The sequence below is a fragment of the Colossoma macropomum genome, unplaced genomic scaffold, assembly GCF_904425465.1.
Source record: "Colossoma macropomum unplaced genomic scaffold, Colossoma_macropomum, whole genome shotgun sequence".
NCBI classification, from domain to species: Eukaryota; Metazoa; Chordata; class Actinopteri; order Characiformes; family Serrasalmidae; genus Colossoma; species Colossoma macropomum.
This window is the reverse complement of record NW_023495922.1, coordinates 949,744-966,592: the sequence shown is the minus strand read 5'-3', so window position 1 is coordinate 966,592 and position 16,849 is coordinate 949,744. Positions and strand designations below refer to the sequence as shown.

The window sequence follows — 16,849 nt, the reverse complement described above, 5'->3', positions numbered from 1 at the left end:
CAAACTTGTGAGACTCCTGCTGGTGTGGGTTCACTGAGTGGTAATAAACTACCGGCTGCTAAACATGTATGAGTGAGGTCCACAGCCACATTCACATTACCAGGCATTAATAATGGCTTATAATAATTCCATTATTTCAACAATAAGAGCAACCTTTAGTACTTTTTAGTATTTTTACTTACTTTTAGTACTTTTGGTACTTTTACTTTTTGCAAATATTCTAAAATAGAAGTTTAAAACTGTTCTGTATTAGTTCTCAGTCCCAACTTGACAATTATCTATTTTAAAACATTGGCTTATTGTCAATAACTGCCGATATCTGATTACATTGGCCTTCAAGGCATCTCACTGTAATTCGCTATTGTTTTCCCATATTTGATAATTAAATTTGATAATAATGCTAGCATATAGTACGCCAAGCAAAAGCTGGCTCTTTGTTTCCATTTTCAACGTTTCTAACCTGTTATCAACTGTGTTCCTTAATAATAGGCCAATACAAAAGACTATTCACTGTTTGTTATCTTGCTTGGCACCCGTATCCAACTGTTTACGAACTTCATTGCTAGGCAGGAGAATTATTGTGATTATTGTTCATAAATATGAAACTGGAAATGGGATGTATTTCATCATATTGCATTCTGTCATTATTTTATGAAAGCAAAAGACCAGATTACAGTGATTCAAATGTGTCGAAATCACTGTCTAATTCAAGCAGCCGATGAGCTGTTATAAAACAATGACAAAATGCAATGGCAGAATACATCTTATTGCTTTAATGAGCAATAAAAGCAATACATGTACTGCTCTGTTAAGCTTATAATAAAGCTTAATAAGCTTTAATAAGCTTCACCCTCCTCCTATGAACACATTGAGGATGATTCACCAGGTTGGGTCTGCTGTGTGATGGTCGCGGGCTGGCCCTCGGTTTCCTCGGTAACGGCCGTGACGCTGATGTGGTAATCGATGCCCGGCTCCAGCCCCCGCACCGTATAATATCTGGCGGAGGAGTTCACCGAGTCCTCCAGAAGAGGTAAACTCTCGCCGGCCGCCACCACCGCAATGCGGTAGCCCGTAATGGCCGTGTGATTTAGCGGAGTCCAGCTAATCCCGATGGTGGTGTCGGTCACATCGACGCGGCCGAGGTGTTGCACCTTCGGCACGTCTGGAGCGAAACCATTTTATAAACGCCAACACGTTTATAAAGAGGAAACGAAGAAGAAAAACAAGACAAACAAGCAATGATCATGAGCAATTAGCACTGAGATTTCTGATGCAAAATCACAAGAAAAGTGAACTAGCATGAAACATGCACTAAAGTGTCAATGATTTGAAGATTCAACAACAAACAGCACATCATCCAGCACATAACCATCAGGCGTCATATGCAGGATATGAATGATTATGGGCATCAATTATGTGAAACAGAACATCTAGAACAGCCATGCGTGTTTATGTTTCTAAGGCTCCGTCCACGTGTATCGGGATATTTTTGAAAATGGCAGACTGTTAACTGCATTTACCGCAGAACTCTGTCTGCAATATGACTGACGACCGTGTTGTTTCTATGTTTATTATATGAAAATGTTATTAATATTAAAAGTATCTCAATGATTCTTAAGATATATGGCTTGGTCATTAACCAAAGTCATGTTCGAAATGAATTCTAAATCCATAATTCAAATGGGAAGAAAAGCCACATATTTCAAGCTTTTGTTTTCTGGCAGGAAACAGACTTTGAATATCTTATGGAGATGTGACAGCTCTACTGTACTTGCTGTCACATTGTTGAAAACTGAAAATATCCAGATACCTGTGGACGAGGACTACGTCTACGATTATTTAAAAAAAAAAAAACAAAAACAAAAGGACACCAAAGGCGTACTGTCAGATTAGAAATTTGTGAAATAATGATGTATAATGCACACTTAAAGCAAGCATTTTGTCAATATTGCCTGCTTAAAAACTTTACCTTCAGTGCTCTTTTGAAGACAATCAAGTAATTCACATAACATTCAGAAACAATTCAGCAAAGGCAATGGAAAAGTGAGTGGAGGCAGCCAGAATTAGAGATGATTGATATAGCAGAGGTGATTGGTGGCTACTGGATGTTCGCGAGGCTCGACCGGCCACAAATTGTCATTAAAAAAGTTCAATTTACGCCGTTCCCAACCTTACACCAATTGTAGTCAACTTGCCAAGGCACGGTTGTGTCTGAAGTTTGCTTGTTTGGTTTTGCACTGGCCCTATGAGGCTAATTTAGCAAGTAATGGAAGCGTAGCATTTGCAAGTTAGCATTAGCTGGTTATCTCTGCCTTAAACAGACTCTAATAGACTTGACTATGTGGTTTCTTACACTGTACAATGTACAGAGCATAGCTAAAACCAGCAGAAGCCATCTTGAAGCCTGAATTTTGTCCACTATGTAACACTAGTGAAAGCAAGTCTGTTTATGCTAACGCTAACTGGTGTACAGAACTTTCCATTAGCCATTAGCGTGGATGTGTACATGAGTACTTGGTTAGCCGCTTGAGGTGCTAGTACTCCAACACTGAAATCTATTGAAGTTTCATTACAAGAGATGGAGAAAATATACAGACTAGCAATTCAGTGAAATGCGGATTTTGTTTTAACAGCACTGTAAATCTGACAGTTTTGCTCATATTTGTGACTAAAGTACGTATGATATATTGCACTATGCTTTTATGAACCATTTGCACCTTAACCTGTACTGGTTTTCAAGGATTCACTAAGTGAGAAGGCGGCGATAGCATGGCTTTAATGCTAACTAGGCTAGCTACTCTAGCTGAAGTTAGCTAGGTCCAGAAACAGTGAAAAGATATTTCTCTGAGAAGCTAATGCTAACATGTTGGCACATCATCCACTGAGCCTATTGTGTAGAAACAGTCCAACCAAAGTTAGGTCTAGTGTTAGCTTGTTAGCTCTTCTGAAGGGGCAGCATCCACCATGAAACCAACTCATTTCCCTCAACTATTTTTAAAAAAATAAATGTGGACATTTTGAGCAACACAGTGGTGTCACTTAAAAAGGCAAACCTGCCTTGTAGCCTCGTAGCTGCAGCGCAAAACCGAGGAATTAAACTCAACACTAAACATGTCTCGGCTAATCGGCTACATTTGCGGAAAAGCTTGTGTACATTGTGGGAATGTCATTTTCCCCTCAGGCTTAAAGTGAAGTCACTCTAGTTTCCAGGTTTGTTTGAAGCGTTTGCGGCAGTGAGGAATAGTTTCCTGGCTGAGCAGAGCTCCGTTTCCGAAACGCAGGATCTTAAGAGGTCTCCGAGTGTTGGAACCTTCACGGAGCTGTTTTATGGGAGCTGGAGAAGATCCAGACTGTGACTTTGGTTTGGAGAGCGGGACTGGTGTTTGATATTGCTCCAGAACACAGGAGGAAACGCTAACACGCATTGCCTCCAATGCGCACACGCACACACACACACATACAGTACACATACAACTGTGTGCAAAAGTTTGTGCACCCCAGTGAAATCTCAGTAGATCTTGTTGATTTTCTAATAAGTTCTAATAAATGAACATCCTCTACAGAGAACACACTTTTACACATTTTAACACACAATTACTGTTTATTTGCTGCATTTAACATGTTTAAAATATGGCCTGTGCAAAAGTTATGGCACCTTACCCATATTATTATATATGTACATAATGCATGTATGCATATTTTTACCCCAGTATAACATATAAAATATAAGTAGAAACTTAATAAATATGCTAAACACAAAAAAATAGAAACTGTGCACTAAAACTAGCAGCAAAATGTCATATTTAAGTTTGTTCTCTGTGAAAGATGTGTCATCTTATTAAAAATATATATATAAAATAATATATGTAATTGGACAGGGGGTGTTCAAACTTTTGCATACGGACAAAAAATCAGAACATTATTTTTTCTGAAACATCAACATTCATATTTTAGAGTCATTTTATGTTTGTATAGCTTTTATATAGTGAACCCCTGCTGATGTATATGTACCCTACAATGTGTATGTAGCCTTCCTTTAAAAAAAATATTCTGCACTATATTAAACAGATCGAGAGGAAGATTACATTACATCAGACAGGAATACATGCTAACGGACGAAGGACCTGCCATTAATAATGACAGTTCATCATTACTGATATTAATTCTAAGCCGGTGGGCTTAGATTAGTCTGACTGATATGAACACTGAGACAGGCACTATTGGTGCTGTATTAGTGTGACTTTATCTGACATAGATAAACATTTATATCAGTGTAGACCAGGCATGTCAAACTAGGGACCTGCCAGGCCAAAGTGCAGGGGAGATCAGCGTTTACCCTCATCTAACACACTGAGTTCGGTTCATGAAGGCCTTGCTAATTAGCTGGTGAGCTGAATCTGATGTGTTTAATGAGGCAGTGAGCTGAGGCCCGCGAGGACTGGAGTCTGACACATGTGATATAGACACTATGCAGTACAGCAGCCTGTTCCTGGTTCGGATGTAGAGTGGACAATGTACTTTAACAGTGAGTCAGCACTGCTGATTGAGGATCAGGTCTTACCCTGAGTGACCGTGGCAGAGATGGGCTCGCTCTCCAAGTGGTCTTTAACTGTGTAAACGCTGACGTTATACTCCACTCCTGGACTCAGGTTCTCCAGAGTACAGGACGTCTGTCCACCTCTCACAAACTCCTCCAGAGAGTTCCCCCGCTGACCGTTAGTGGGAGTGCAGGTCACCCGGTAACCAGTGATATCTGAGAGAGAGAGAGAGAGAGAGAGAGAGAGAGAGAGAGAGAGAGAGAGGATAAATATTACACAGAGAGAGAGAGAGAGAGAGAGAGAGAGAGAGAGAGAGTGAGAATACATATTACACACAGAGAGAGGATAAATATAAAAGAGAGAGAGAGAAAGAGATACAGAGTGAGAGAATAAATATTAGAGAGAGACAGTGATAGAGAAAAGACAGGAAGACAGAGAGACAAGAAAAAGTAGAAGAAAGAGAATAAATATTAGAGAGAGTGAGCGAGAGAGATAGAGATACAGAAAAGAGAGAGTGAGAGAGAGACAGAGAGAGAAACAAAACAATGGACAAAGGGGAGAACGAAATAAATAAATAAATAAAGAAAGAAAGAAAGAAAGAAAGAGAATCTTGAGGGAAATGAGGAGGTAACAGTGGAGACTCCAGGTCAGGTCACTGTCAGTGGTCAGACTTTGGTCACAGTGGTGAGACGGCCGGGCGGTCAAGGTGCAGTCAGACTCAGAAAGAGAGTCAATATTTACCGGGCGTTTGAGTGCCGCGCCACCTCACTCTGAGCTCGCCGGTGTCTGGGCTCGAGATCAGGTTCAGGTCAGTCGGTGGAGACAGAGCTGCGGTCAGCAGAAAATTGAACAGGAGAACAGAAGAACAGGAGAACAGTGAGGAACAGTGTTATTATTCATATGCAAACAGTTACGCTCAGAGCTGTGGACTCTAAACTGGACCTACATTCATGCTTTATATCAACTAACAACACAGTGCAGTTCATCAGACTCAGTTACAGTTCAGTTCGTCTGACTCAAGCTATACGCGGGAAATGCTGGATACCTTTCAAAATAAGAGCACATCGCCAGCCAGTAAAACAATCCCATAATTACCATAATCAAATCCACTTGTGATTAATGGGCATTTGTGGTATTTTCAAAAAAAAATATTGCAAAAATATTGTCTGCTGGGAGGGAGAAGAAGTCTAGCCATTCATTCACAACAGCCCAAACCAATGGGACAGTTAGCCAGCAAGCTAATTTCAGGGATGAGAGTATAAAAGGTTGCAAGTTAGAGGAAAAGGGCAAAGTAAAAGTCCCTTTTTTATTTAAACTTGTTATATATTCTTGCTCAAACTGAAATTACTATTCAGATAATTCAGAAAACGTATATCGACGCTGAGTGCGTTTACATGCACTCAAAAATCCAATCATAATCGGATTTCTGCAGTTATCTGATTATTCAAATGGTCTCGCAAACAGCACACTCATTTCTTAGATCAGAGTAAGGTCTAGAAATCCGATTAAGAAGTCCGATAAAGAGGCTGGATTTTAGCTCAGTAATCAGATTTCTCAGAGCATGTGAACTCTTACTCTGATTTCTTTCGGATTTCTCAGTCTGCGCATGTGCAAAGACAGACAGCCGTACTGGAAATAAGCAAGCAGTGTTGCTGCGAGACGCAGCCAAACACTTTTACAGCGACGCTGAAACCAAATTCATGTTTGACGACATTAAGGATGTAAATATTCTTCATCTTCTAGATGATCTATGTTTATACTTTTAGGGAAAGTAGCGATGTTTTAAAGAAAAAAGCTGTGGCATGAAGTTCGAGTTTTACGTTAAGTTTACGTCACGTCTTCTTCTGTTCTGAGTTTATTGGCCGGTTGCAAAGCAGAAATCTGATTATTGTCTGACTCATGCAGACCCAGAGTTTTTACATTATCTGATTAACTCAAGTGCATGTGAACGCGTCAATCAGATTACTGACAAAATCTGATTTTCTGCAGTTATCGGATTATTAAGTGCATGTAAACGCAAAACCTTATATCCTCAAAATGGTAACACATGAAACTACCAATGGATCACATAAAACTCTTTTTTCTTTCATTTTTTTTTTTTTTTTACATCAGTCTTTAAGGGACAGTAACAAAACCTCTTAGGAGTAAAAAGAGATTGGAAACAATATAAATAAACATGCTTAAATATGGAAATACAAGGTTTCATTACAGCAGCATTAAAATGATCGGTAGTTATTCATATTGGATGATATTCAAATTGCCATATTTAGCCATATTTAGCACGAATGCAGTCAACAAGTCTGCAAATGTCTAATAAAAGTAACCAGAACTCGTTTCTGGGGAAAATACTTACGTGTGACAACAGTGCGTGTGATGGGGCTGCCCTGCTTGCGGCCGCTGACGATGGGCTGGACGGAGTAGGTGTACTCCACTCCAGGGGTGAGTCCGGAGACGTAGATGCTTCCGGAGCCGGAGGTCACGTCTCTGGGCGCTTCGCCACCCTGACTGGGCCTGACAGACAACTGAGAGAAACACAAACATGTCAAGGAATGACATCCGGACTGGCGTAGGCGGGTGAGTGAACCAGCATTCATAGGAGAGGCGAGGTGTTTACTTTGTAGCTAAATCGTGGAACAGGAGTCCAGGAGATGACGATGGAGGTGTCGGTGACTTCTGTGGAGAAGCGGGGAGCACTGCCCATTGGCAGAGCTGAGGGAGGAGAAGAGACAGAAGAAGTTGTTGAGCTACGTAACTCCTTCATAAAGCAAAGTGTAAATCAGCAAATTCAAGCCTTTAAGTCTTAAAGACATCTCCAACTTCAAAACTGCTAATATAGATAATTATTATAATTAGCATTATGCCACGTTTACCAGCCTTTTTTAAATGCAAAGTCTCTAAACTGCTCATGCTAATTGCTGACTGCCACCAGTAGCTTTCACTGACACCTACTGGCCACTTTGTTAGAAACACCTACCATATAGCTCCACTATAAACGTACTTAAAAATTATGGTTCTTTAAGTTTTTGTAAAGAAAATGAACAAACACCCAAAGAACCCTTTGCATGATTAAATGGTTCTGTGCATCGTGAAAGGGCTCTTCAGATTGATGGAGAATGTGCTGCAGATGGTTCTATATAGAACCTTCTGGAAAAGGGCACCAAAAGGGTTCTTCTATTTTTACAAGCTTGATATCATCACAGTAGAAGAACCCTTTTTGGTGCTATATAGAACCATCTACAACACATTCTCCATCAATCTGAAGAACCCAATGCATTATTATGAGAAGGGTTCTTTGAGTGTTCATGGTTCTATACAGAACCATTTTCTTTACTAAAGAACCCTTGAAGAACCGTCATTTTTAGGAGTGTAGGTGTACAATTACTGTAACCATCTGTAGACCATCTGTTGTCATGAACAACTGATTACCTCCTAACCCATTCATCACGGGTCAGTTTGTGACCACAAGGCTTCTCCACTACACAAAAAATATCCAGCCTAGAGCAGCTCTATGGTCAGAAACTGACCACTGATGAAGAGGATGCCTGACACAAGCTGTGCATCAACAGATGGGCTACTGTTTATGACTGAACACCAACAAGGTGGAGCTCCAAGGGAGGGGTTTCTGATGAAGTTAGCATTTCTGGTTGAACTCACAGGTGGTGAAGGTGCCCCTGACGCCCTCGCTGAGGGTGCTGTCCTGCTCCGAGTGCAGGACGACGATGTAGTCCTTGTCTGGCTGCAGGCTGTGGAGAGTGTACTGAGACTCATGGGGTGAAATCCTCAGATGTTTGTGGGCGGAGCCCTCGGTGGTGATGAAGAGGCTGTAGCCCGTGACCTGGGCTCGGGGAGCGGACCAGATGACCAGAGCACTGTCCTCCGTGATGTCAGTGAAGCGCAGGTCAGTTGGAGCGTCGGGTTCTGAGGAAGCACAGAGGTTAAGGGTGAGATGTGAGCGCGATGCCACCTGTTCCATATAACGCGTAACTTCATTTGCATGTTGTTGTCATTATGAGAAAACAGTGTAACCCCAGCTGCCCTTGATATTAATCAGCATTTAAAATGAATGGACCAACAGAAAGAAAGAAATCTGTCTACATCATTTTTGAGGGAAAGCTATATTCTGTATTCTAAGGCTACTTTTGGGTTGACCATTCAACCAATGCTACATCGCAGCTATGATGCAGCCTGGACTATCCGCTTAAGTGGCCCTGTATCGCAGCTCTGAGGCTGCCTGGACTGGTCACCTGTTTGACCCAACATCACAGGTATGTGGGACTCCCCTCAGCCAGCTGTGAGACCTCTGGGTGTGTGTGTGTGTTGTTTCGTTTATATGTTGATTATGTACTCTGTTACATAACAAAGTGTAAGGGGGAGGTTGCTGGAGTTTATCCCAGCAGCCATTGGACGGAAGGCAGAAAACACCCTGGACAGGTCACCAGTCCATCACAGGACAGACACACAGACACATACATTCAGACATACATTCACACCTAGGGGCAATTTAGCATCTCCAGTCAGCCTGACCGCATGTCTTTGGACTGTGGGTGGAAACCGGAGTACATGCAAACTCAACACAGAAAGGACCCTGGCTGCCCGTCCGGGGAATCGAACCCAGTTATTAATAAAAGTCAATATTGCTTTGAATGGCTTGCAATATCTCATAAATATTTCAAGCCATTCATGCTATCAGTATTAGCTGCGGAGCCTCTCAGCTTGTAGCGAGGACCGGACCCGAGAGCACGGCGCCACCTGAAGCAGCTGTGGTAGGCAGAGCACGATAAGCTGGCTAGTCTTCAGCCTAGGCTAATGGCTAACGGCTAACCCAAAGAGACTGACAAAACGAACACCTTAAGAGGAATTTCAGCTGCTGTATGAACCGGTATATCGCCCACTACGACATGTATATGTGTTTGCATTGATCTGCATGTGCGTCCACTCACTGGTCCTCTGGTCTCCCACCAGTGGCTGGCTCTCCACTCCTCCGTGGACGGCGTAGATGTGGAAGCGGTAGAGGGTGCCGGGCTGCAGTCGCGTGATCTCGGCGAAGGCGTTGTGCGTGATAGGAAGCTGCAGCGCTCTCTGGGGTCGGTCATCGGGGGTCACGGGTTCAAAGGTCACTCTGTAGCCCGACACCTCGCTCGGGGGGCCAGTCCAGGTGATGGTGATCTTAGTATCGGTCACTTCGTAGAACTGCAGCTCGGTCGGCGCAGGGATCTCCTCTGCGGACGAGGAAGGCTTAGGTCAGTTATTCAGCCGTGCATTGTCCTGTGCAAAAGTCTTGGCACCCCGGTCAGATTACATTACATTTTGCTGATTTTCGGTAAATAAGGTCTACTAGAGGACGCACTGCTGCAAATTTCATATTTCATAAGTCATTTTTTCCCCAACAAATAAAGAGAAATTGTGCAGTAAAATGAGCAAAAAATACCATATTTATATTTTGAAAATGTGTTTCCACTTATTTTTCACTTAGAAAATCAATCACATCAAAATATTATGACCAAAAGGTGCTATGGCTTAGTTTCCTGAACTTTTGGTGAGAAACAGAGTGATTTTTGTTTTGAAAGCTTAGCTGAAGAGGAGATGTAAATGCAGCAGGAAGGTGGTCCTGTGAAGAATGAAGGCAGTTTAACGATCCACAAATGTAATAAATCGTAATAATTTCAAAACAGTGCAGAACAGACTAATGATCTCATATTAAGGCTTCTGGGTTATAATATATTGTAAAGCATTGTGCAATATACATCAACAATATCACAATTAGGTGTGCAGAAAGAGAGAAAGAGAGAGAAAAGAGGAGAGAAACAGACGAGCGTGAGGTGAGAGGAGCCAGTTGGACAGATTTTAAGGAAAAGAGCAGTGTGTCCGTATAAGGCAGCGCTGGACAAAGCTGCCCTCTAAATCACACGGCTGCCTGTCTGAGGCAGAGAACTGGCTCTCGCCTCCACATGTGACAGAGAAACAGAGCTCAGCCGCCAAAACTGCTCAGAGAAAAACAGACCAACAGCTAAACTCAGTGGGCTGCCTTAAAATACAATGTGTCTTTAAAAAGAATTGATCAGTACTGACACTGTACTTTACACACAGCTCAGCTGAGTCATTTTTTTTATGGTGATATTTTTTTCTTATTTTGTCTACAATAATAAATTACACAGTGTAGATTTTCTACACAAAGTTTTTAAAGGCATGTATTATAAAAACATTATTTCAGACAAGTTGATACATAATATATTGTCATTTTCTATCATTTTTAACGGTAGTTTCTGCTCATCTGCCTCAAGATTTTGTCTTTTTAAATACGAGGCAATCGTGAAATAGAATTTTAAAATAACATTCGGGTTATTAAATTTATTACAACTTCATTCTGGATTTGGATAAACATTCTAGATAATTCTGATATTAATTTCATTAGAACTTCATGCTAGATATTAATTTTATTTTAAAAAATATTCTGGATTGTTGTGGATATTAATTTATTTTATAATTCCATTATTAACGTTTATTCATTTATTCAAAAAAAGAATTTGGGGATAAATCTAATTTTAGTATAACGTCATTCAATTAAATGTAATTAAAAAATACATTCTGGATAATTCTGGATATTAACTTTAGCGTAACTTCAATCTACATATTAATTTTATTCTACTAAATGATTTCTGGAAAATTCTGGTTATTATTGTTATTATAACTTCATTCTAGATCTAAATCTTATTCTAAAATTCTCAGGATTCATTTATTATCATAACTTAATTCTAGAGGCAGATTTAACTGTACAAATATGAAATCTGCATATCAATGTTATTAGAATTATATTTTTGATTTTAATTTAATTCCAAAATCTACAAAATACTGGATCATTTTGTCTATTCGTTTTATTATAGCTTGATTTATAATTTTACTTTTATTCTACAAAAAATGATAAGTCTGGATAAATATTAATTTAAGTACAACTTCATTGTAGAATTTTATTTCTTGAAAAAAAAATCCTGGATAATTCTGGATATTAACTTCATTCTAACGTAATTTTAGATCCTTATCCTTAATTAATTAATTTTATTTTTACTATAACTTCATTCTGAATCTTACTTTGATTGTCAAAAATAAATTCTGGATAATTTTAATTTATTAAAACTTAATTCTAAAAACTTTTTTAGAATTTATTTCATGATTTTCTACAGCTTTTTCAGTCACTGCAGAATCATCCACAGCTCTATTCGTCCTTCTGGACACGTCTAATACTTCCTTGAAAGCCGTGTTGAAGTAATTAAGCCACTGTGCGGAACCTGTTATGTAAATGTACACTGTGTGTCTGCTAATGATGTTTTGGTGATCAATTAAAACTGTACTTCAGGAAAACATCATCCAAATCCTAAATTTGTTGGTTCTCAGTTGAATATCACGTATTTCTGAATGTGCCTGCTGACTAAGCGATTTGCCCTTCATGCAGATGACTGATATCTTACCAGGCTGTGGTTCTCCAGCAGTGCTGACCTGCAGGACCACCGGCTCGCTCTCCATGCTGTCCTCCACAGCGTAGATGGTGACGTTGTACTGCGATCCGGGCCGGAGGTCGGCCAGGGTTACAGAGGTCACCGTGTCAGGCAGAATGAGCTCAGTGCTGCTACCCTCCACGGACGGGGCGTAGACCACACGGTAACCTACACGCAAACACAGCCACATTCACCACAGACTCACTGTTCACTCTCCACTGTTCTCTTTATAAAGACTGGCACTAAATATTCTACAGCCCCATTTCCAAAAAAGTTGTTCTTTAAAAAATATATGCCCATTTTAAATTTGATGCCAGCAACACGTTCCAAAAAAGTTGGGACGGGGACATGTTTACCACTGTGCTGCCTCACCTCTTCTATTAATAACACTCTCTAATACTGAAGTGTAAAATCTGAAGGGACACTTCTCCACTTCCCCTCAGTCCATTTTAAATGAGCTCGGGCCCAGAGTAGGTGGCAGTGTTTCTGGGTCCTGTTTATATTTGGTTTCTTCTTTGCATTTCAGAGTTTTAATTAGCATTGGTGGATGCAGCGACAAACTGTTTTCACAGACAGTGGTTTTCAGAAGTGTTTCTGAGCCCATGCAGTGATTTCCACTACAGAATCATGTCTGTTTTTAATGCAGTGCCACCTGAGGGCCCAACGATCACGGCCAGCAAATACTGGTTTTTGGCCTTGTCCCTTACATACAGAGATTTCTCCAGATTCTCTGAATCATTTAATGATATTATGTACCATAAATGACGAAAGCAAAAGTTCTTTGCTATTTTATGTTGAGAAACGTTATTCTTGAATTGTTGCACTATTTGATCGTGCTGTCTTTCACAGAGTGGTGAACCCCTCCTCATCTTTACCTCTGAAAGACTCCGCCTCTCTGAGATGCTTTTTTATACCCAATCATGTTACTGACATTACACACATTTATCAGATATTTTGCTCCTGTCCCAACTTTTTTGGAACGTGTTGTTGGCATCAAATTCAACATGGGTATATACTTTTCAAAAAAACAATAAAATTTCTCAGTTTCACCATTTGATATGTTGTGTTTGTACTATTTACAGTTAAATATAGGAGTTAAATGATTTACACATCATTACATTCTGTTTTATTTACATTTTGCACAGCGTCCTTTTTTGGAAATGGGGTTGTAATACAAACTACATTTATTCTGCAAAAGAAGAAAGTTCTGCTCCTACCGGTAATCGGAGCCTGTGGTCTGTTCCATGAGATCACAATGGACGTCTCGTCAACGCCCGTCACCCTGTGGTCAGTAGGAGTGTCAGGAGCTGTGAACAGAAAGAGAATTCAGCTCAACTGAAACAGAATCAGCTCAAAATATGACAAAACTGCAAAACCAAAAATTACTGAATACGTGACCTATTCAAAAATAATTTAAAATAGACTTCATGTAAAACAATAGGTTACAGATAACCGTTAAACCTCTTTAAATGTCCCCAGTGTACGATATATGTACACCTGGCATCTTTTCGTTTTATGGTGCTGTCCCATAGACGCACATAACGTTGCAGTGCATGCTGGGGATTGTAGTGCAGCTCATGGTGAATTGGGCTGATATTAACAGATAATTTAAATAATTTCATGGGCCGAATAGGACTGTGTCATGGGCCTAACTAACACTTCTCCCTACCCCTCCATCTCAATAAACATCAGGACACCCTACCCCTAGACAAGAACACACAACACGGAGGGGTAGGGCTAAGTGGTAGGAGCGAGGGGTGAAATGGAATTGGGTCTCTGTGGTTACTGAATAATAAGCCTTTGTATGTAGTAAGCCTGGGATGTTAAGGAGTTAAAGTACTATAGTGTATACACCTCTACTGAGTGTATGTGCTGGTATAATGACAATAAACTTTAAGTGAACTGAATTGGAAACAGTGCCCCCTAGTGGAGGAAGCCCTAAAGAAACAGTTTAGACAAAATGGAATTGCAATGAATAAAACTGTATCAGTTAGCGTTATACCAGTGATACACTGCTAATTGGTGGCTGCTAGCTTCCACTCAGCACTAGCCATGATAGCATTTTTACTGGCCCTGTAACCACCAATAAATGGACTGATACACACCGGTGGTCTGCGTGGTGGTCAGGATGATGTTGTCCTCTTTCCCTGGCTGAATCTCATACACTTGAACGTTGTATCTGCGTCCAGGCAGGAGGTTGTCGATGTTGACCGACGTGGCCGTGCGCGGGAGTTCTGAATGACACAATATCCTGTTGTTAACATGTATTGGCATGTAATACGGTACGAGTTTAAAAGGCTGACATTATGTGCAGGCGTGGCTCACCGATCACTTTGGGTGTGGCTCCTTCCTCAGACAGCTCATACTCCACTCTGAAACCGGAAATAGTGTCGGAGGCGGACACCCAGGAGATGACGAAGCTGCTGGAGGTGATTTCAGTGACCGACTCTGAGGTGTCCACCATGCGGGGAGGCTGAGTGGTCTCACCTTCAGTGGGAATCACTAGAGGAGGCGGAGGAATGAAGGAAGATGTGCTTCATTCCATTCATTAATCGCAGATATTTAGATTTAGAGGACTGAGGACAGAAAACGCTGCTAGAAGAAGCCAGAGTAAAAACACCCTAGAAGAGAGAAGAACAGAAGAGAAGGGAAAAAAGGATGCAAAAGCAGAAGAAAAGACTCCAAGAAAAGATGAGAAGAGAAGAAATAGAGGAGAAAAATGAAAGGAAATTAAAGATGAAAAGATGAGAAGAGAACAGAAGATGAGTAAGGGAAAGAGAAAAGAAAAAAGACTAGTGAAGAAAGAAGAAAATATAGAAGAAGTGAAGAGAAGGAAAGGGAAGACGAGAGGGGAAGAAAATAGGAGAAGAGAGGAAGAGAACTGAACACAGAAGAGAAAAGAAGAAAACAAAAGACTAGAAGAGAAGAGAAAACACAAATACAAGAGAAGACGAGACAAGACAAGAAAAGAGAAGACAGATAAAGAGAAGAGAAGACAAGAGAAAACAAGAGAAGACAGATAAAGAGAAGAGAAGAGAAGACAGATAAAGAGAAGAGAAGAGAAAAGAAGAGAAGACAGATAAAGAGAAGAGAAGACAAGAGAAAACAAGAGAAGACAGATAAAGAGAAGAGAAAAGAAGAGAAGACAGATAAAGAGAAAAGAAGAGAAGACAGATAAAGAGAAGAGAAGAGAAAAGAAAGAAGAGAAGACAGATAAAGAGAAGACAAGAGAAAAGAAGAGAAGAGAAGACAGATAAAGAGAAGAGAAGACAAGAGAAAACAAGAGAAGACAGATAAAGAGAAGAGAAAAGAACAGAAGACAGATAAAGAGAAGAGAAGAGAAAAGAAGAGAAGACAGATAAAGAGAAGAGAAAAGAAAACAAGAGAAGACAGATAAAGAGAAGAGAAAAGAAAAGAAGAGAAGACAGATAAAGAGAAAAGAAGACAAGAGAAAACAAGAGAAGACAGATAAAGAGAAGAGAAAAGAAAAGAAGAGAAGACAGATAAAGAGAAGAGAAGAGAAAAGAAGGTGAAAATCCACTTACAGGAGCCATAGGAGGTGGTGAAGTCGAATCTGGTGACCTCTCTGCGACCGGAGCGAAGGATGCTAACGAGCTGGCCCTCGTAGGTCAGACCAGGCTTGAGTCCTGAAATGGTGTAGTAATTTACGTGGCCAGGAATGATGACCTGTCTCCACGGCTGACGCGTGTTTTTCTGGAAAAGAAAAAAGAGCATTCAGAGAAAATCAGCAAGGCCAGTCAAAATCAACAGACCGTGTTCCAGCACTGTCAGATCCGATCCCCGCTGAGATGATCAGGATACTGCACATTTTCCACTGTCTGGGCGATATTTGGGTCTATTTCACATATTTACTGTGAACCTGTTTCCAACTTGTTCGAGATTCATTCATACGTTTTTCAGCAAGCTCTACAATGTCCAACACAACCAAGCCCGGGAGCCAGGAACTGGCCCCTGATCTGAGCTTTTAGGCCTGTATGTGTAAACAAACATTTCCTACACTGCTTAACAAACAGCACCTCTTATTAAAGTCAGACCGCTAAGATGAATAAACAGACTCGGCTGAAAACCATTTCCTTAAAGCAAATTCTACACACATCAAATGGACGGCTGTCTCTTAACTAGCCGTGTGTGTGAAGTTCAAGGACAGGGGCTTGTTTGGACGTGGCGAAATTTCATCCCGTCCTGTACTTGTACCTTTACGCAAACATCAGCTGAATGTTTGCTGTCCAGTTTAAGTAATGCTTGTTCTTAGGGCTAAAATTCGAAGAACCTTAATGACGCATACATGTGCATATTATAAATAACACAGTGAGCACTATGGCCAGTCACATTGATAAACCCACTGAACTATTCCATCCAGTCATTGTACATCTGCAAACAGTAAAAAAAAAAGAGAAAACTACAGTGGGCCACATGTAGAACCCTGAGGAACCCCATAATAAGTGTAGAAACTCTTGTTCGCTAAGATTCAAACAACCTTAGCAACGCATTCATGCACATCTAAGAGCTCTCAGTAATGTTGTTGTTATTATTATTGTTTTTTATTAGAAATACCACCGCTCTAAAATTCATGTCTACAATATTGAAAAGATGTGTTGCCAACGGTAATGTTAATAACCTTGTATGTCGTCCAGTCCTCGTGCACTTGCAAACAGTAAAAAAGAGAAAACTACAGTGGGCCACAAGTAGAACCCTGAGGAACCCAATAATAAGACAGCGTGAAAACAAACATAACTCTTGTTGCCAGCGCTAAGATTCAAACAACCTTAGCAGCACATCCATGCATACCTAAGAGCTCTC

General features: G+C 40.6%; 1 protein-coding gene across 3 annotated transcripts in view; it reads right to left on the bottom strand.

Moving 5' to 3' along the window:
• The window catches only part of fn1b (fibronectin 1b), a 55,528-nt gene that overhangs the window by 20,507 nt on the left and 18,172 nt on the right, over positions 1–16,849 (bottom strand). For 2 of the 3 annotated variants that reach the window (XM_036564046.1, XM_036564047.1), the window contains exons 14-24: positions 15,574–15,742; positions 14,354–14,530; positions 14,134–14,262; positions 13,246–13,335; positions 12,002–12,196; positions 9,479–9,757; positions 8,193–8,456; positions 7,153–7,247; positions 6,892–7,060; positions 5,280–5,366; positions 4,562–4,753 (exon numbers count right to left, since the gene is read on the bottom strand). In XM_036564046.1, the coding sequence (XP_036419939.1) occupies positions 4,562–4,753; positions 5,280–5,366; positions 6,892–7,060; positions 7,153–7,247; positions 8,193–8,456; positions 9,479–9,757; positions 12,002–12,196; positions 13,246–13,335; positions 14,134–14,262; positions 14,354–14,530; positions 15,574–15,742 (1,846 nt within the window). Of the gene's footprint in view, positions 1–883; positions 1,163–4,561; positions 4,754–5,279; positions 5,367–6,891; positions 7,061–7,152; positions 7,248–8,192; positions 8,457–9,478; positions 9,758–12,001; positions 12,197–13,245; positions 13,336–14,133; positions 14,263–14,353; positions 14,531–15,573; positions 15,743–16,849 lie in introns of all 3 variants that reach the window. The other variant, XM_036564048.1, reaches the window with a different exon arrangement.